The sequence below is a fragment of the Neoarius graeffei genome, chromosome 2, assembly GCF_027579695.1.
Source record: "Neoarius graeffei isolate fNeoGra1 chromosome 2, fNeoGra1.pri, whole genome shotgun sequence".
NCBI lineage: Eukaryota > Metazoa > Chordata > Actinopteri > Siluriformes > Ariidae > Neoarius > Neoarius graeffei.
In genome coordinates, this window is record NC_083570.1 from 6,636,848 (window position 1) to 6,657,661 (window position 20,814).

General features: G+C 40.9%; 2 protein-coding genes across 2 annotated transcripts in view; one reads left to right on the forward strand and one right to left on the reverse strand.

Annotated features, from left to right (window-relative positions):
* Positions 1-20,814, forward strand: part of LOC132877588 (tripartite motif-containing protein 16-like) — a 421,828-nt gene that overhangs the window by 255,454 nt on the left and 145,560 nt on the right. The gene's annotated exons all lie outside the window — the stretch shown is intronic.
* On the reverse strand, positions 1,542-19,861 carry LOC132879115 (tripartite motif-containing protein 16-like). Its single transcript, XM_060913706.1, has 6 exons — positions 19,177-19,861; positions 6,390-6,485; positions 6,028-6,261; positions 5,724-5,895; positions 5,466-5,525; positions 1,542-3,174 (listed from the first exon to the last, which is right to left on the reverse strand). The coding sequence occupies exons 1-6, from the start codon at positions 19,774-19,776 to the stop codon at positions 2,648-2,650; spliced, it is 1,689 nt and encodes a 562-aa protein (XP_060769689.1). The 5' UTR covers positions 19,777-19,861; the 3' UTR covers positions 1,542-2,647.

The window sequence follows — 20,814 nt, forward strand, 5'->3', positions numbered from 1 at the left end:
ATCATGGAAAATGAATTGTATTTTTCTGTAAAAAAAAGAGAAATGTAGTTTATAATTACTGTCATAATACTTAGAATAACAGATGGATTGTTGATTAACAGATTTACATGTCTAATTTTAGTTTTGTACACTATTTATAGACCAAGAAAACTGCTGTAAAAAATTAGTCATACTGTAAAATTAGGTTTCTTACAGTGTTCCTCATATCTGGAAATGTAATAACTAATTACAGAACTGTGAATTTTGTGATCAGGTGAAGTCTCTTATTTTGGAGGTTGAAGAGTTAGACATGTCTGATAGGAGTAAATGGGAATGGTTTAAGGTCAAACAAATAGCAATTGGCATGGGTAAAAAACTTTCACGTATAAGGCAAGTTTATTTATATAGCACATTTCATACACAGTGGCAGTTCAATGTGCTTTACAGAAGTAAAAGCAAAACAGTAAGCAATAGAAAATAAAATTACATAAAATAAATGGGGAAGAAAAATAAGAATTAAACAGTAGTAAAAATAAAATGAAATAAGTTAAATTAAAATAAGGAGGCAAGAACAAAAGGATCTGATAAAATTAATACATTAGTAAATAACACACAACTATCCTTCGAAAACATTTCAGAATTAGTCACTGCAGCCTCAACTAGACGAAATGTACACAATGACAAATGGAGCTTCCACTCGATCAAGAGCTGGATGGCTCGAACAGGGTGAAAAAAGTTCATCGTATTTCTTCGGACTTGAAAATCAAAGACAAACTCAGAAAAAAATGAGTAAGCTTATGACCAATGATAATATAATAGATCAGAAATGAGTACAGGATGGAATTTGGCTCGTTTATTGTAACTTAAATTTAATAAATCAGAATGTGACGTCTTATTTTATCCCATCAGTGATGACATCAAAAAACTGGATGAAGACAAACATACACTTGATGAGGAATGAACTATAACAGAAATTGAAATTGCATTAAAACAAATGAAAAATGGTAAATCACCAGGAATCGATGGCTTAACATCTGAATTTTTAAAATACTTTTGGGTGGATATTAAAAATATATTATATAGATCATTTTTAGAATGCATTCACAAAGGATGTTTATCCCCGACTATGAAGACAGGCTTAATAACCTTGCTACCAAAACCCAAAAAAGACTTGTTGCTAGACAATTGGAGACCTATAACCTTACTATGCAATGATTATAAATTGCTTGCCTTAGTATCTGCTAATCGTCTAAAGCGTGGACTTGTAAAACTTGTAGACGAATATCAATCAGCCTTCATGAAGGGAAGATATATTCAAAACCACGTCCGACTGATTCTGGATATGATTGATTACCAATCAATTATTCAATTTAAGATTTTAAATGGAATCAGACAAGGCTGCCCAATTTCACCAAAATTATTTATGTCCACAAATGCTAGCGTACTTAACCTTGTGGAATAATAGAACTATTACTATCAATAGGAAGACTTTATTTCAACAAGAATGGAATGATAAAGTTTTAGATGTTACCGATCTAATGGATGAAAATGGACATTTAATGCAATTTAATTCATTTGTAGAAAAGTTTCATTTAAAATGTGTCTATAGAGAATTTAAGCAAATTTGTAGAGCTATTCCACCTCCCTTAAGATTCACGATAAAAAATACCCTTGAATATTCAAAGGTGTCGGTCAAACTGCCTGAATTGAAAATCGGTTAAGTGGAAATTGGTGAAAAATCTAATAACAAAGGAATTAGAAATGTTTTAAAATGGAAGCTATTCCCTGATTTAAAAAATTAATTAAAAGTAAGAATAACTGACGATGGAGGAACGCTAACAAATACACACTGTAGTTATCAAAACGGCCAATTTCACCCACAGTGAAAGAAATTCAGTTTAAAATACTGAACAATATTTATCCAGCTGCTGAAACTCTCAGGAAAAGGTTGAATTTGCTTCTGTCTGAAAATGAGTTCAGCACAGAAACTCCATCACTGGGGGAAACTTTATTCTCCTGTGCTCTTATCTTTTATTCTGCAAAGCTTTGATTGTAATATTTGAATAAAAATCCCAAACTCACAGATAAACCTGGATTTATAAGGTTCTATCTGCGGGCCAATCATCATCCAGGCTGAATATGGGATGAACACGACATCGGCAGCCTGAACCGATCATGTACTGGATGTTCTAATGGAGTTTAAATATTGTTCAATGTTTTACAATCAAATCTCAGGGTTTAGAAACAACTTCAGATTTGAAAAAGTGAATGTGGATTTTACATCTTAGAACACAAGCAGAAAAATCAAATTCATTCCAAAAGTGATGTTTTATTTTTATATAGTGTGACCTGAACAGGTTTAAAATGTTGTTCTGTTCTGGCTTTATTACTGTTTATTAGTTATTTAATGAGACGCTGCTTAATATGAAACAAACAGAACTTTATAATGCGAAGGTCATGAGATCATTTTCTTTTTTAAATTTGACGAGTTTCTTGTCTGACAGTTAATTTTTAACATTTCCTTTTTAATTATTTTAAATTATTCATCTGTTTTAATTTAAATATTAAAATGAGTGTTTTTGTGCAGCTGGATTGTGTTCTAGTGAAACAGACGACTGAGCAACAACGTGGCAACGTGCAGGAATTTTACAGAAAACACTACACACTTTTATTCTGGATCACACAATCTCACTGTAGAAAACCAGTCGAACCCAAACCCAGCGTATAGAGTCTGAGTGAATGTGGTGTGGACTCTGTGGAGGAGCTTCATCGTGTCAGAGACGCTGTAGAAGTACAGAGTTCCTGCACTGTGATCCACATACACTCCTATTCTGGAGGCTGATGGAACTCTGAGATCAGTCTTAATGTTGTTGTGATAGAAAGAGAGAGAAGAAGAAGAACACCGCAGACTCCAGGACTGATTGTTGAATCCAAACCGACACTCATTACCCCGTCCTTTCCTGCTGATGTCTTTATATGAGACTGATATGGACACACCAGCACCGCTCCACTCCACCTCCCAGTAACAGCGTCCACACACACTCTCCTTACACAACACCTGACACCAGGAATCAAATCTCTCTGGATGATCAGAGTAACGCTGCTCTCTCTCACTCTCTCTCACCGCTCTGTTCTTCTCAGACAGAATGAGTTGATGATGTGCCGTGTTGGGATCCAGAGTCAGATAACAGAAATCTAAAATAAGAGAAAAACAAACTGAACAATGTGAACATGAATATCCGCGCTGGGGGCGTGGTCACGAAAACAGCAGTTCGGTTGCAGTGAAAACTTCTCTGTAGAACCCTGTCACTCCCCCCTCCCCCCACTCTGGGCTCAAGAACACAACAAAAGGGCAATAATATAACAACAACCAATCAGAATTCAGATACAACAACCAATCAGAATTCAGATACATCCTGTTGCCAAGTAAAACAGTGTTGCCAGATTGGGCGGGTTTGACGTTAGTTCGGCGGGATTTTATCTTTATAAACATTTCGCACGAACGTTCTGTGTGGGACTTTGATGCAGCGCATTCTACGTACTATCTCCGTCCACTAGTCTACATCCAATCCAATCCATATTAAACACTTCTGTGACCCAATCAGAGATCGCGTGCATCACACGACACAAAGACCTAGTTTACCCAGCATCCCTTAGCTATTTTAAACAACCAAAATCGAGCATTGGCTTAAATTAATCATTAACAATAAACATTAATCTCATTAAGTATTATTTAAACAAAACAATGTTGATGTAACTGTGAGACTAATATGAATGTGTGTAATGTAGTGCAGAAACTCAACTCATAAACTAGTAAATAAGAATGACGCAATCCATTCTCCATTTTCTCTTCTCATGTTACATTCAGCCATGCATCACAGCCTAACTTTTTTTTTTAATTGAAGTATATAAAACAGGTACAATCTAACAAATCCACAAAAATCAGGATAACAGATGAAGAAAATACATGGATGTAGACAAAAATAAATTAAGCAGAATAACTAGGCCTAGAAAATTAATAAAACAAACAGGATAAATAAAAAGATAAATAAATAATAAATAACCTCAGCAATGCAGATGTTAGATATGCATCATAGCCTAACACAGCCTACATAATATTATGCATGTGCGCCACCTACTGGTGCATGTAGGATTCAGAACACAGCAGATGATTGCAGAGTTATAATCTGATTGAACCACACGGAGCCGAGTACCAGACAGCAGATTCTTCACCTCCAGCACTGACGGGCTCATGCTGCTATTTGTTCGATTTACAAATAGTATACTGGACTTTAGCTGCATATTTTTACTTTACAAGATATCAAGTACATTTTACATTTTGGGTGGTTTTAAGTGCATGTTGGCGGGTTTTGAACATATTTTGGGCTGGAAAACGTCAGCAGTATCTGGCAACCGTGAAGTAAAATTGTAACCTGTCAAAGTTCTCGAGCCCTCGTGCTGTTTTACCGTTAGATCAATCACATATCAGCTTAAACTAGCATTCTAAACCTAGTTAAAGATCCCACAGAAGAGAGCGACTCCCCCTGCCAGCCTCATGGAACGCAGTGTTTAAGGCTCCGGATGGGTTTTATTTCCATTTATGAGGGAAAGGAACATACACCCTCCCGACAGTCAGTGCGCTATTCGCTTGGAAAACACATTTGCAAATTGGTAGAATGAGTTCATCATCACATGCAAGATTTGCAGTTAATCAAATGGATTTCATATTATTATTATTATTATTATTCATGAATTACTACAGTTCTGAACTTCAAATGTTAAAAGTCTGGCCTTTGGAGAGATGATGGAGACTCTTTTGGTGGAACACAACGGAGCAAAATATTGTGACCCTCTAATGTTGACCTGAAGTTGGCACCACTGGGGGTTGGCATTGGGTTTTTGTCCCCACCAATGTTAATACCAAACCTACGCCCTTGCCTACATGTTATCTCGTTCTAATTGTTGTGACTTTTATCCAAATGACAGCTGGCAATACGTTGTTACTTTGCACTTTTTGTTGATCTGGGTACTAATCTTTGAGAAACTGGATTGGCAGAATGTTGTCTGTGAAGAAAAGAATGTCTTTTTATTACCCTGTGCCAAGTTAATATTCACTTCAGTGCAATTTTTAAGAGCCATAAATTGTATTTTATTTATTGTTTTTGTTGTGAGTGGTTTTGTTTGTTATATTTCTTTAGCTTATTTATTTATTTATATTTATTTTTTTTTTACGTTCCACTGTTGAATTGAATAAGTTGACTTCATTAAAAAGTTTACTGTTCTATAAAAGGGTGTATGTGCATGATCATTATTTTAGTAGTTGCAGAAAACTGTCTTGAAAAGTCATTAACAATAATATCGTTTATCGCAGTAATTTCGGAGACAATATATCGTCCAACAAAATTTGTTATTGTGACAGGCCTAGAAGTGTGTGTGTGTGTGTGTGTGTGTGTGTGTGTGTGTGTGTGTGTGTGTGTTAGATGTACATTTCAGAAAGTCTTCTCTGCTCTGTGGTTCTGGTCCTGAAATGATCTGAACTGCTGCAGCTGTGGAGAGAAAAATGGAAACATGAGTTTGTGTAAAAGATGGAAAGAGTTTAAAGTGATCCAGTCAGTTTATTCATTTTAAATCAGTGTTTTAGTTCAAAGTGTCGGGTGAATAAAGTGTCTGCAGAAAAGAAAGCAGGAGCATCGCTAAGAAATAACACATCACTGTGTTTCTCCAGCAGGAACAGCTCCTCTTACCATGTGGAGGGATTTTGTTGAATTCCTCCTCACAGAATTCCTCGAGTCTCTTTTTCAGATCTGAGAGAGAATTCCTCACTCCATCAAATGAGAGATGTTGATGGACAGTGACGCTGGATGTGTGAAATTTTGGTCTGATCCATGGAGGACAGTGACGTCCAGAAGCTAAAACCTACAGAAAGCAAATGAAATGTAAAACCCACTTGTGATGTCAGACAGGGACATTTATTGTTCCCTTAATGAGAGGTGTTTTAGAGAGTGTGTGAGGAACAGCTGGCTCTGTAGATCAGACAGTGAGTGTTACCTGGAGGAAATGGATGTGATCGTGTGTGTGTGAAAGCTGCTCCAGCTCAGTGACTCTCCTCTGAAGATCAGCAATCTCCTGCTCCAGTTGCTCCAGGAGTCGTTCAGCTCGACTCAGTTCAGCCTTCTCCTGATCTCTGATCAGCTCCGTCACCTCCCAGCGCTTTTTCTCCATGGAGCTGATCAGCTCAGTAAAGATCCTCTCACTGTCCTCCACTGCTGTCTGTGCACTGAGCTGTTAGGACACACACACACGAGATTTAAAGCTCATCTATCATTCCCTCTCTTACTGGGACTGTAAATGACTCGTTGTCCATGTTGTGTGTGTTTCTAGGAGCAGCTCTGTCTCTGCTCACTGCTCACCTTTATAGTGTTCACAGCCTGTTTCAGCTCCTGCACCTTCTTCTGCTTCTCCTGGATTCTCTGCTGGGATTTCATCTGCTCCTCCTTTAACTCACTCTGAGGACAAATAAAATACATTCAGCTTTTTATACAGTACGAGCGAACTGGTTCCATATTAATGTCAGTTCAAAGTACATTCATGTTTCGCTCTGAAGGTTATGTACTCTGTGTGTGTGTGTGTGTGTGAGAGAGAGAGAGAGAGAGAGAAATGTTCACTAACTGATCTGGGCTGGGTTTCCCGAAAGCCTCTTAAGGCCAAGAGAGTTTTAAATGACCTCTTAAGATCCATCATCAAGCTAACGTGGTTTTCCCGAACAACATCGTAGCACAAGTCGTCCTTTAGTTTGCTCGGAATTTACGAGAGACCCGGAGCACTCGTTCAAAACAAAGAGCGACTCGCTCGCTGCCGAATCCACAGAATGCGCATGCGGCTCTGAGGGACTCTCACAGTCAGCGGGGGAAACTGGGGTTGAATCTGCTGGTGGTGTTCAATTAGTTTTCTTCTACATTGCAAATACATCGAGTTAATTATCAGAGGTGGACAGTAACGAAGTACATTTACTTGAGTTCTGTACTGAAGTACACTTTTTGACTAACTTATAACTAACTTCACTACATTTGAAAGACAAATATCGTACTTTTTACTCCACTACATTTCTATCAAGGTCCTCGTTACTCGTTACTATGAAGCAGCTTTGAAAGTGGATGTTTTTTTCTTTTCTTTTCTAAAACGTGATTGGTTTTTCCGCAGGTGACACTGAGACAGTCTATCAGTAATCACTCGGGTCACGTCACGTCCATAGACTGGATAAAATCAAGATCAATGATTTCTCCGCAGCATTATTTAACACGATCAGTTGATGGCAGAATGGAAGGAGGCGGTTCTTCTGGGGAATGCACACACCCACGGTTCTTTAGCTAGAACCCATGATTCAGTTTTCTGAAAGGAATAAAGAGTCGTTTCATTTTAAATGTTTGCTTTGTTTGCCTAAAACGGAGCACATCACAGCCTACAAAAACTCACCATCCGACCTGCGGAAGCATATTGAGGGATATAAACGTTTTATTCCAAGAGAAAGCTTGCAGTGAAGTTGTCTGTGCTTTAGAGCTCGCGATAACGTTGCAATCGCTACACAGTCTGATTAGTCAAATGACTTTCTGTGGATTTGCCCGCCAAGTTGCCATAGTCTTGTCCACGGCTAATGTTTACACATAGCTAGTTAACTTGGGCACTGTTAGTTATGTCCAATATGATTGCCTTCAGGGACGCGAACTACAAAGACGCTCTTCGTCCTGTTGCTCTTTAGACTCCTTCTTACGAGTGAGTTTGAGAAAAGCACATACAGAGACAACATTCATTCCTTAAGAGAGTCTCTCAACTCTCTCTTTTGGTCTGAAGGGCAATGTTATCAGGAAACCCACCCCGAACCAGATTACGACCATCACTGAAGATAAATTTAACACCCTGTTCACCAGAACACAGACAATTTTAATCAGCTTTTACAGAATTGTTTTGATTGATACACCCCAGGGCTTTACATTAGCACCCGGCCACCCGCCAAATGCGGGTAAAATTGGGCTTTGGCGGGTAATAACTTTAGTCTCACTAGCCACTTTGACGGGTGGTTTATTCTGTGGTATGACAATATATTTTAATTGTAGTTTTCTCTGAAGGCATCTGATATAATAAACACATTGCAATGTAATACACGCCTACAACTCCCATGAGCACCTGGATAAACATTCTGACACAACATGTTAGAATTGTTTAGAACGTCTCAGATAAAATCCTGGCCCGTAGCCAGGGGGGATCGGAGGGTTCGTTCGATCCCCCCCAGACACACACGCCCCTCAAGATTACTCAAGATTTATTCATTTGTTCATGTCCGATGAATATACATTGATTCACATTTAAATTTACAATATCAAATCCAGACTAATCAAAAAAAAAAAAAAAGAAAAGTAGACTAAGTGAGGACGAGTTAGAAAAACGGGTTCATTTCTCCTATGTTTATGTTTACACGTTTTGTTCAGACTGCTTTACACCCCAATCCAGTGGGTGGCGGTAATGCCCCCATTAGACCCCTTTCACTGACGTCACCCGAAACCGGAAGTAAACAAACCCTGCGCCACATTGGAAGACCAACAAAGACACTGGCGTGTGAGAGAAGCCCGGCGCGGGCAGGGGAATGTCGGGATCTGAGAAACCGAAGTAATCGTGCTATACGGATGTTTAGGTGTTAAACTAGTGTCCCTGAGAGTCGGCTGAATATTGAAGAAGGCTGCAGCAGTAGTAACACCAAGCTTTGGTTATCCTACGATTTATCGTGGATGCATTCTGATTTTGGGATGGGCTTCTCTGATAGTATGGATAGTGCAGGGGAGGAATTTCAAATTGTGGGTAAATCCAAAAAACAAGGGAGCAAACGCACAAGAGAGAGACACAGTAGGTCTAGCACAGGGAGTGATGGGGAGTTGCAGCGCCCAAAAATAAGGAGAGATGGGGAGTTTGTGGTAATTGTGAAATTGAAAGGCACTGGGACAACCTTGAACAAAATACAGTTGGCTGAACATTTGGTGAAAGACATAGGTAACTTCCAATACGCGAAATCTCTTGCCAATGGGAGGATTTTAGTGGTCTGTCATTCCAAATCTCAACAGGAACGTGCGCTTGCTATAACATCTCTGAACAAGTGCGATGTGGAGGTTTACGCACCGGGGACAGGCTCTAAGACTAAAGGTGTGATCTATGGGGTGCCTACTGAGCTATCAGATGAAGATATCTTGGGTAAAGCGAAAGGAGCAGAGGTCTCCGAAGTAAAGCGCTTCCAAATAACGAAAGATAACATGAGAGTGGCCAGTCAAACAGTCTTATTAACATTTGAGTCAGAATCTATCCCCAGGCGGATTGAAATTGGGTACTTGAGCTTTCAAGTTAAGCCCTACATTAGACCCCCGCTGCGATGCTTTAATTGTCACACATATGGACATGTGGCGGCTGTATGTAGAAAGAAAAGAAAGTGTGGTAAGTGCGGGGGAGACCATAACTATGAGGATTGTGCGTCAGCTTTATGCTGCCCGAACTGTGGAGAAGCGCATAGTGCAGGCTTTAAAGGGTGCCGCTTCTATGCGAATGCCGTAGAAGTGCAAAAAATTAGAACTTATGAACGCGTGTCATATGCTGAAGCTGTGAAAAGAGTGGGTCATGCTAACCGCCCCTCTCAACAACCTGCTAGAATCTTCACTCCTCCGAGCGATAGCCTTATCATTAAGAAAACTGATTTCCTGGCTTTTATCACTGACGTGCTTACTGGGCTTAAGTTTTCTAAGGTGGTTAAAAAGTCAGATGTGATCCGGATTGTTTCATTGTCAGCAGCGAAATATCTGCAGGTGAATATATCCCCTGAGTCTTTGTTTGAACTAATTAAGGATAAAGAGGGCTGCCCCGTGGCGTCCCAGAGCAGTGTAGGAGGGGAAGGGTAAATGTCTTTTAGTGTCCTGCAATGGAATGCCCGTAGCCTAATTGCGAATGGCCAGGAATTAAAAAGGTTTGTTACCAGCGAAATTGAGTGCCATGTTATCTGTGTTCAGGAGACATGGCTCAAGCCCACTTTAGATTTTGTGATTCCTGGCTTTGTGTCTGTTCGCAAAGATAGGATTAATAGGCAAGGGGGAGGCTGTGCGACATTTATTAAGGCCGGAATAACATATAGAGTTGTGCCAATAGAGACCACCTTAGAATTAATTGTAACAGAGATTTGGAGTACCGCTGGAAGAATTTCTCTTCTCAATTTTTATAACCCTTGTCTATGTTTGAGTGCGATTGAATTTGAAGATGTTATGAGGCAAGTACGCCCTCCTTGCATATGGGCAGGGGATTTTAATGCGCATAATGTACTGTGGGGGAGTAACAGGACTGATGGTAATGGGGAAATAATTGAGAATTTTATGCAGGATTTTAACTTAGTGTGCCTCAATGATGGGCACCCTACAAGAGTGCAACTAGGCAGCTTAACCCCTTCATGCATAGACCTAATGATAGTCTCTGGTGAGCTGGCGGGTAAGGGCAAGTGGGAAGCACATGACCCATATAACCTGGGCAGTGACCACTTCCCCACTGTAGGTGCCTTTGGGTTGAGGCTGCCCGTTGAGCTGGACACAGTGGGAGGGAGGTTTAATTTTATTAGAGCAGACTGGGAGAAATACGAAATGTTGTGTGATGAATTTCTACCTGGAGTTCTAGATGGCTCAGTAGATGAGTGGAACAGTGGACTTTCATGCCTGATGTTGGCAGCAGCAAATTCTGCAGTTCCCAAAAAGGGTGGGGGAGGCCAGAAGAGGATGGTTCCCTGGTGGAACAAGGACTGTGATGAGGCAATCAGGAAAAGGAATAAAGCCTTTAGAACTCTGAGGAGATTCCCCACTCCTGATAATCTTGTGCAGTATAAATACTATAGGGCCCTGGTTAGAAGAGTGGTTAAGTCTGCCAAGAGAAGTAGCTGGAGAGAATACTGTTCTTCCCTCTCTGGGGAAACCCCCATCTCCCAACTATGGTCCACTGTGAGGAAAATGAATGGCATAAGAAGGAAGGTTGATCTACCTGTTTTAGTATATGAGAGTGAGATGGCAGTGACACCTGTAGAGAAGGCTAATCTTCTGGTGGAAACTTTTAGGAAAGTGCACAGTTCTGACAATTTAGACGAACAAAGTAAGGGGATGAGGGATCAGTCTGTGAGAGGATATGTGTCTCCTCAAGGGCCAGGGCTTGAGGAGTTCAATGTTTTCTTTTCCCTTGAGGAGTTGAAGCGAGCTATAGCTGCAGGAAGAAATACCACTCCTGGAAAGGACAACTTGCATTACGTAATGTTTAATCATGTCTCTGACGTCCTTCTAGATGAACTCCTCAGTCTTTTGAATGAAAGCTGGAAGTTAGGTAGGCTGCCAAAAGTGTGGAAGCATGCTGTAATCGTGCCTGTCCTGAAGCCAGGGAAAGATCCTAGTTCCCCATCCTCATATAGGCCTATAGCACTTACCTCTGTTATGTGTAAGCTGATGGAGCGAATGGTGACTGATAGATTGGTCCACTTCTTAGAAGTGAAGGGGGCTTTAGCTGACCACCAGAGTGGCTTTAGGAGAGGCAGGGGTACTGTTGATAATATAGTTGCTTTGGATTATGAGATTAGAAGAGCTTTTGCTAATAAAGAATCCCTAATTGCCGTCTTCCTAGATATTGAACGGGCGTACGATATGCTGTGGAGAGAAGGCCTCCTTGTCAAACTGCTCAAGTATGGTGTCAATGGAAGGCTGTTTAGCTGGATTAAGAATTTCTTGGAAGATCGAACTATTCAGGTAAGGGTTGGGGATGTTATGTCAGCTACTGTGTTGGTGGAAAATGGAACTCCGCAAGGGAGTGTAATTAGTCCCGTGCTTTTCAATGTCATGATTAATGATATATTTTTAGATCTTAATCAAGGGACTGGGAGGTCTCTGTTTGCAGATGATGGGGCCCTCTGGGTTAAAGGAAGAAATGCCCCTTTTATTTTACGTAGGCTACAGGGAGAGTTGAACGTTGTGGAAAAGTGGGCAGGAAAATGGGGTTTTAAAATTTCTGTCTCTAAATCCAAATATGTGTTTTTTAGCCGCGCTAGGAAGAAATGGGACATGTCTTTAACTCTCTATGACTCTCCCATTGAGAGGGTAGAAAGTTTTAAATACTTAGGAGTATGGTTCGACAGCAAGCTAAATTGGAACATTCAGATCTCTAAAGTAATTGCTAAAACTGTCAAGGTCATTAATGTGATGAGGTGCTTGACTGGCTACTCTTGGGGGGCAGAAAAGGGTACCCTCCTCACCATCTACCAAGCTATGATCAGGTCAATTTTTGATTATGGTTGTCAAGTGTATGGAGCTGCTTCCAACTCTGCTCTGAAAAGACTTGATGTTATTCAGTCAAAGGCTCTTAGAGTCTGTTGTGGTGCGTTTGCCTCCACATCAACCTCTGCACTGCTTGTTGAGACAGGAGAGAAGCCTTTAAGGCTAAGACGGATCCAACTCACACTTCATTACTGGAACAGACTCAGAGAAAGAACCAGCCTCTGCCCTGCCAGTCCCATTTTGACTGACTGCTATGAATTTACCTCTGGTCAGGTGAAGGGTCAGCCCTTTTTGAAGCAATGTATGCCATGGGCCAAGGATTTTAACTTGTTTGATATGGTCCCAGTTAAAAGTACATTCTGGGGACCTATCCCAGCCTGGCTCCTCCCCCCTGTCCAAGTGGACCTTAGGCTACACGAGGATAAACACAACGAGGATGTTGAATTCTCTAGTGACTCTGCTTCAGAGTATATTCAGAATAAGTGGGGCTCCGCTCTTCAAATTTATACTGATGGATCTAAAGATCCTGAGTCAGGAAGGGTAAGCTGTGCTTTCTGTATACCCCAGCTCAGTGTCAAATATGGATATAGGCTCAGTGATAATATGGCTGTTTTCACAGCAGAGTCTATGGGCATTCTAAAAGCTCTGCAATGGGTAGTGGAGGCACAGGCTAAAAATGTGGTTCTATGCTCTGACTCCTTTTCACTCCTCCAGTGTCTTAAAACGTATTATTCCAACGCTCGGCCTGATTTGATTTCTGACATTCTCTTACTGATGAACAGCCTACATCTGAGTGGTTGTGATGTGTCCCTCTTGTGGGTTCCAGCCCACATAGGAATTAGTGGGAATGAGGTGGCTGATAAGCTGGCAAGGGAATATTTAAGTATTAACGATATTACATTGGCAGTTGGTCCAGGAAGGACCGAACTGAGGAGCCAGCTTATGGGAAATATTTTCCAGACATGGCAAGCTGAATGGGACAAAGATTTAAAGGGGAGACACCTGTACTCTATTCAGCCTTCAGTAAACACACTCTGTACACTATCAGGGGGTAGGTCTCAGCAAGTGGTCCTGACTCGTCTCAGACTAGGGCATTGTGCCTTAAACTCTATGTTACATCTGATCCATAAACACAGTGACGGTCTATGTGAAGTATGCAGAGTCCCTGAGACAGTTCCCCATGTTTTATTAGTGTGTGTGCTATACTGTGAATTTAGGCGGATATTGGTCATTGAATTATCTCAGCTTGGTGTTACTACTGTATCCCTTAACTCTCTGCTTCAGCTAAAGGATTCGAAAGTCACTTCAAGTCTAGTTAGATTTCTAAAAGCATCTGGAGTATACACTAGAATCTAAGAGACTGAATGAACTTGCAACGACGTGTAATATCCTGTAGGCGGCGGTAATACACCGGATGGTGTCTAACCCGCCAGTATTTCCTGAAGAAGAAGAAGAAGACCAACAAACTCGTGATTAGGGGGAAATAAAGGCAGCGTGCGGTATGTGAACCCACGAGGCACTTGGATCATCAAAAACCTACAATGGTAAACTTTTGTGCTGTGTTAGGGTGTTCAAGGAGCTTTCTGCCAGGAGACAGAGAGAGGATTTAGCTGCTTTATGCAGAGCGGATCTGAATACTTCAAGTCTATTTTGTTACTGGTAAGTCACTAGGCTAGAGTGTTGTAGAACATTTTTTTTTAAATGTTTACTGAATAAAAACATCCTTAATTTTATCAAATATTCTCTACTCTATATTTCATTTCTTTCTTTTGTTTTAATTTTCCTCCCTCCATCCCTCTTTGGATTTTAAATATAGTTTTTCCCCATGTCCAAATAATTCAAATATATATAAATAAAAACAGATAAGTAGTAAATTAAAAATAAATTATGAAATAAAAAAATCCATTCTCCCTTGCCCCGAGTCTTATCATATGGGTCAAACCCATCAATCACAGCCAGTTTCTCCACATACCGTGCCCTTTCTGCAGCTGGTAATGTACTCACATAACCAGAATTATCAGCCATTGTGTCACTTTACTCTCGCTCGTACTTTGTTTTATATTGTGAGTATGTATGCATGCATGTACTTGGTCTTCCAATATGGCGCCCTAGCACAATCTCGCGGTACGGTGACGTCACGCAGTAGCCCTCTATAAAAGAAGATAAAGACAGAAAACGCAAGAAATCTGCTGCTACTTTGTCCCAAAATATTGGCGCCATGTTCCAAAAAAGGGCCAAAATAGGTAAGGTGCTGAGTGCAGGACTTTGTTTTTCTTTTGTTTACAACAGTAGTGGTAGATCGATCTGTCAGAGTGATCAGTGGGGGGTAGCGTCAGCCTGTCCGTCAGTCTATGTGTGTCAGTGACACGCACGCACAGAGATGAGTTAGGTGGCTCGATGGCTAGGTACTAGTAGCGTCGGACCTGGGGCTGCTTTTATTTTTTTTTTTTTCAGCTTGGGAAATCGGAGCTGTGGTGTGGTGTGAAGACAGTAAAATGTGAGACTTTAAGAGCACGTGTTTTTCAGTCGTCATGGTAACATGGTAACATGATGCCCTGTCAGTGGTTTGGCATTTGGATCAGAGTGAAAAGAAACGTGTGCACTAGCTGAAAAATGAAAATGTTCAGTCCAGTGCGTGTGAAAACACCCACTGTTGCTCCATTTGGGCATTTTTAAATCAATTGTCCTTATAGGGCTGTGCGATATTATTTCAATCTCAGGATTACTTGAAACATTTATCTCAATTAGAAATTATTGTTGTTTTTTATGCTAAAGCATGGGCAGATCAGGAGTGTTCTGATGCCATAAACAACAACTGAAGTGAGCAACAGAGACAGACAACAACAGACAGAAAGAGGAGGGGAGAGCAACAACAGAGACAGACAATGAAGGAGAGCAACAACAGACAACTGAGGCGAGCAACAGAGACAGACAATGAAGTCACAGGACAGTTGTAGGAAGATAACAATAATAAGTTAGACAACAGAGAACTTATAACGAATAAAAAAATGTCTAAATTAGAAGATTTGAAGTGTGCTCATGTATTTGGGGGGTACGGGAGTAGGGGGCCAGATGAAGTCCACTTTTGGGGAAAAAAGATCCCCCCCCCCCCTCCACAATGCTGGCTACGGGCCTGAAATCAATGATACGGTAACCTGCGGTTAATGAACGAAGCAACAAAGTTGCTGACGACTGACAAGCGCACTATGTGGCGGCATATAGCTGGAGTTTCAAACCCTGCTGCTCAGGGAAAAAGGGGCAGAGATGCGCAGGGCCAGAGCAGCTTTTTAAAATCACAGAGGTCCATCATGTGCAAAGCGCACGCTGAAAAATGTTCATCATATTTAAATGAGAGGGGTGAATTACACGCCACACAAGAGATCTATTCCTGAAATTACTCTTAATGGTGTTTGAACTGAATATCATCAGTTTTGAAAAAAAAATCATGTATGTGGTAAGAGTAAGAATAATTTAAGCTTGTTTAATGGTTTGATCTGGCCCAAGCAATGAGGACAAAAGATACCCTGACCATGTAGCCTATGGAACTAAGATACATTAACAATCTGGCATCCGTTACACAGACAAAAAAAAAATTCTGGGAAAAAAAAAAAAAAATCAGTATACACCACCATGTTTTAGGCAAAGTTACCCAAGGCAAACATAAGTTGAAACTTTCCACTCTATTGTTTTGGCTTATCGAATTATTTATTTTTAAAATCACAAACAAGGCAGGCTACAACCAGAGGCGATTCTAGAGTCTGTCGTGGCCTCAAGCAAAATTTTCCAGGGGGCCCTTCTGACCAGTGTTCATCACCAGTATGTTACAAATAATCTGACACAAACGAAAAATGTATGAAACCAAAGTTTTTTAAAATTCCAAATGTGAAAATACAATGGTAAAGAAGAATAAAAACAATAAAAAACAAAATAAATAAGCCCTCTGGCCCTGACTATCGGGGGGCCCCTGGGCCGGGGGGCCCCTGGGCCAGGGGGCCCCAAACAGTTGCCTGCCTTGCCTGTTCACAAGCTGTGCGTCTGGCTACAACTGCGCTGCTTCGAAAATGTAAATTGAACAGCTTGATGAAAGTGCGCTGATGGTTCCCATGAAAACCCTGTGTCTCCTGCACTGCGTTCCTCCGCCGAGTCGCATGCTCATTCGCGTTTGTGTTCTTGGTCTCAGAGCCGCGCACACCAAACACACACAGAAGACAGAATCAACATTTAACCTAATTATCAATGCACTTTTTATGGAGACATTTTTATGTTATTCTTTATTTTTTATCCAGTTGAATATTTAACGTACAAATGTATTTTCAGCTCTTAAAAATGACCGAGGTCCAGACCGCGGGGGCCTCATAGCTGGCTCCGGCCATGGAGATGAACAAGACGCTAATAGGAAGATAAGACAGTTCAGTGACAAACGGAAGTTCGGGTGAGATTGGCTAGTTCATAGCAAAACCGAAAATACCCTGTACTGCGAAGACTGTAGAAAGTCTGGCAAAGACAGGCACCAGTAATTTTAAACTCAAAAATATAAAGGACCACGAAAAGTCGAATGCACACATCGGTACTATAACATCAAAACAGGCGAAGACGGCTGGTTCACTACAGGACAGCATTGCTTTCAGTCCCTGGCTGTCATGAAGTCGGCTGAGCTGGAGAGGATGGAGCTGCTGTTTAGAAACGTTCACGCGATTGGAAAGAAGTTGATCTCGCCCCAGCTATCAACTTATGGCCTGCTGGAAGCCTCAGGTCACGAAGACCATTTTTCATGGACCATTCAGACTCATCTGACGATGAATGTAATGAGGACATTTAATGTCTCTCTCTACACATGTTCACACACACACTAATAGATAATACATAATATACATAATAATACTTGATAATACACATAATACTTGCATATCAAAACATCAAATGTTTTTCAGTGATAAATGTTTTGAATTGGACTTTTAATATTAGAATCAGTTCAGTTGTACTGAATGTTGTTTTTCATATTATACGATATTTCATATTGTAAGGGGCTTGAATTTGAGTTCAGTAAACAGAATACTCTGTTTATATTTTTGTCTCAACTAGTTGCATGTTTTCATATAGGGAGCGACCTTAACAGCACTGAGTATTGAGTGCTACTGTAGAGCAGTGGCGGCTGCTGGTTTTTAAAACAGGGGAAGCCCATTTTACGCATTCATCGTAAAACCTGTAGGCCGGATATCAAAGCATAGAAAGGTGTGCCCCATTAGCATAGTGAACTAGACAACACTACCTAGTGGCAGAAAGTATTTTTGCTTGTACATTTCATGTTATAGTCTGGCTTGCCAGGCTAGTGCCTCATATCCTTAATCAAAAATATCAAACATCCAAAAATCACTGGCTATTCAACAAAGAGCCTTGAACATCATACCCTGATATGCAACACAGAGTCTTTAACACAACACCCAGCTGTGCAACACATCCTTGAACATCATCTGCAACACAGTCTGGAAATTCATAACCAGGTAGGGTATGGAACACACAGAACCTTGAATATCATACCCAGGTATAACCTATAACACAGAGCCCACCATTCTCTTAACATTACTGAACAATATACACACTTCAGATTCATGAACATGAACACTATTTATACATAAATTCTGCCCTCCGCTCCTTTTCCAGAAAATGGTCTGTGACCCTGTCATACCAGCTGGTTGTGCTTTCCAGAGACTTCACCAATTTCTGTTAGCAGCTAGCACTGCAGATCCCAATAAGGCTCAAGCTAGCCTACAATCAGATTGAACTACAAATGAAATAAACGAGTGAATTCACGAATGATCAAACTGATAGAATGGATGAAAGTTAACGGAGCACAACGAGTAATATTTACATTTATTTACAGAGTAATGTACAGAGACATCAATGAGAAGAAACGTTTATATGAAAAGAAATTCAGACAGCACTTTGGCACACGACTACACTTTCTTGACATCCGCTAGGGACTGACTGATCATGCTTCCGTGTTCCTCGCCGACAGAGCCCGCCCTCCTCGTGTCTTTCAAACACCACCTCCAATAATCCTTCATCAGCCCGGCTTCTTGTCCCTCCCACTGTCTCGTTTAGTCCCAGAGAAGCCCGGCTTCCCTGGAAGTGACGATTTTGTCAATTTTAACCGATAACAACTAGCCGAAATTGGCTGTTCAGAGCCCTCTCATAGACTGCAACGGATACCCGGCTGCCAGCCATAGAGCCCATTGAAATAAGAAAGGTTACAGCGTGTTGCCAGATTGGGATGTTTTAAGTGCATTTTGGCGGGTTTTGAACATATTTTGGCTGGAAAACGTCAGCAGTATCTGGCAACGCTGGTTACAGCCTGGCAGCAAAGGTGATTCTTGTAGCGAACTGCAAGTTCATCAGACATCACTCAAATAATTTACAGGATAGTTATGAACGTAAATACAATCTTGGGCATATATTATGTTATGCAAGTTATTGTTTTAATGAGAATTCAACGTCATAGATGCCGCAGTTTGGGGAGAGAATTTTAGGGGAAGCTCGGCTTCCCTTGTTGTCTCTGAGAAATCGCCCCTGCTGTAGAGATACATTATACGCTGCCATTCATACTTAAATCTAGATCTTCCGATCTTTAACGCATCATGGTGAAGAAAAAACTGCAATTTCCTGGCAACAAAATTGTGGCTAGTGAAAAGGCTGAATGGCTAGTGACTCGGGAAAACCACTAGCCACAGTGGCCGGTCAGCAAAAAAGTTAATGTAAAGCCCTGATACACACATTGAAATTAAAGTTCAAATCATATCACTGACTAAAGCACCTGTTTCTAGATGGGAAACTATAATTAAGATGACTTAATTCTGGAAAGATTTCTAGTTCTCACCTGTTTCTCAGCTCTTTCTGCTGCGGCTGTGATGGTGTCGTGACCTTTGTGATGATCCATCATACACAAATAACAGATGCAGGTTTGATCAGTACGACAGTAGATCTCAATCAGCTTGTTATGTTCAGAGCAGATCTTCTCTTGGAGTTTTGCTGAGGCTTCAATTAATGTGTGTTTTTTCCATGAAGAAACTTCATAGTGAGGTTTCAGATGAGTTTCACAATAAGAAGTCAAACACATCAGACAGGACTTGACGGCTTTGTGTTTTCTCCCGGTGCAGAAATCACACTCCACATCTCCAGGTCCAGCGTAACAGTGAGCAGGAGAAGCAGCTTGAACTTTAGTCTTCTTCAGTTTCTCCACCACTTCATCCAGCATGTTGTTTCTGCGTAGAACAGGCCTTGTCGTGAAAGTGTCTCTGCACTGAGGACAGCTGTAGACGCCCTTCTGATCCTCCTGATCCCAGCAGCCATTAATACACACCTTACAGAAACTGTGACCACAGGAGATAGCCACCGGATCCTTCAGGAGATCCAGACACACTGGACACATGAACTGGTCCACAGAAAGCTGATCTACTGAAATACTGGCCTCGGCCATTTTCTTGAACTCACAACGAGAGAGAGAGAGAGATCAGTTTTGTTTTCTTTGAAATGAGGAGTTACTTCCTGGTTCTGTGTGTGAAAGAGCGATAGAGGAAGAGGAGGAGCACAAACAGAGAGATCATGAACACTCCTCTATTAACCATTTCATCTCCCTTCAGTGCAGAAATATAACCCATGTTGCCGCACTGATTAGGATTAATTTCTTGAAATACTCACAGAATGGATCTTAATTTTCTGGACTTTTCCACCTACTGACGCCTCAAGCACAACTTTCAGCCTTGTTGATAAATTACAATTGTTTCACTTGAGCAGCTTTTTCCTCGTGACATCTTTAAACTGATCTTCATCCCTAAAGAATGTTGGAGTCATTTCAAAAGTGAGGAGGACGCAGCTGTCAGGAAGGAAAACCATATTTTATTGATTTTGCATTGTTTATTGCTAATAGAAATCACAAAAGTGGATCTTTTTTTCTACATAATCTCCATTTCACTCAGTATGAGCGCTCCAGGCTTAACAAGAGCCTGAACTCTTCATGACCTGCTGTTTGTGGAAACTAATCCACTTTGTGTTGGGCCACATCCCACCACCTCATCGCAGATTAGTTTCCTGGAGCAGCATGCCTCATCCTGTTTTATTCCTTATAGACTGGTACCAAAATCCAGAATTGTGACACCCAAAGGCATTTTTGAGACAAAGTCGGCAAACAGTCTTATTTTGTCAATTTGGGTGTGCCGAATTCAAATCTGCAATGTGCCGAGCTCTATCTGACCTCTGTTGACCTCTAGAGGTCATTGAACTTTGGGCCTGTAAACGTCTCAGCTGAACCCAGTTTCTCAGCTTTCTAAGGAATGAAATGTACTAAAATGATTAATGAAGTTAGCAAATGGCCTTGTTTGTTAAATGTTTGGGTGCTGAATTCATTTTTCATTTGTAAAACGACATATGACCTCTGATAACCTCAAGGTCATTAAACTTGGCCTATAGGCCTATGCATTTAACGGCATTTTTAAACTGACTTTACTCCCCCAAAAAG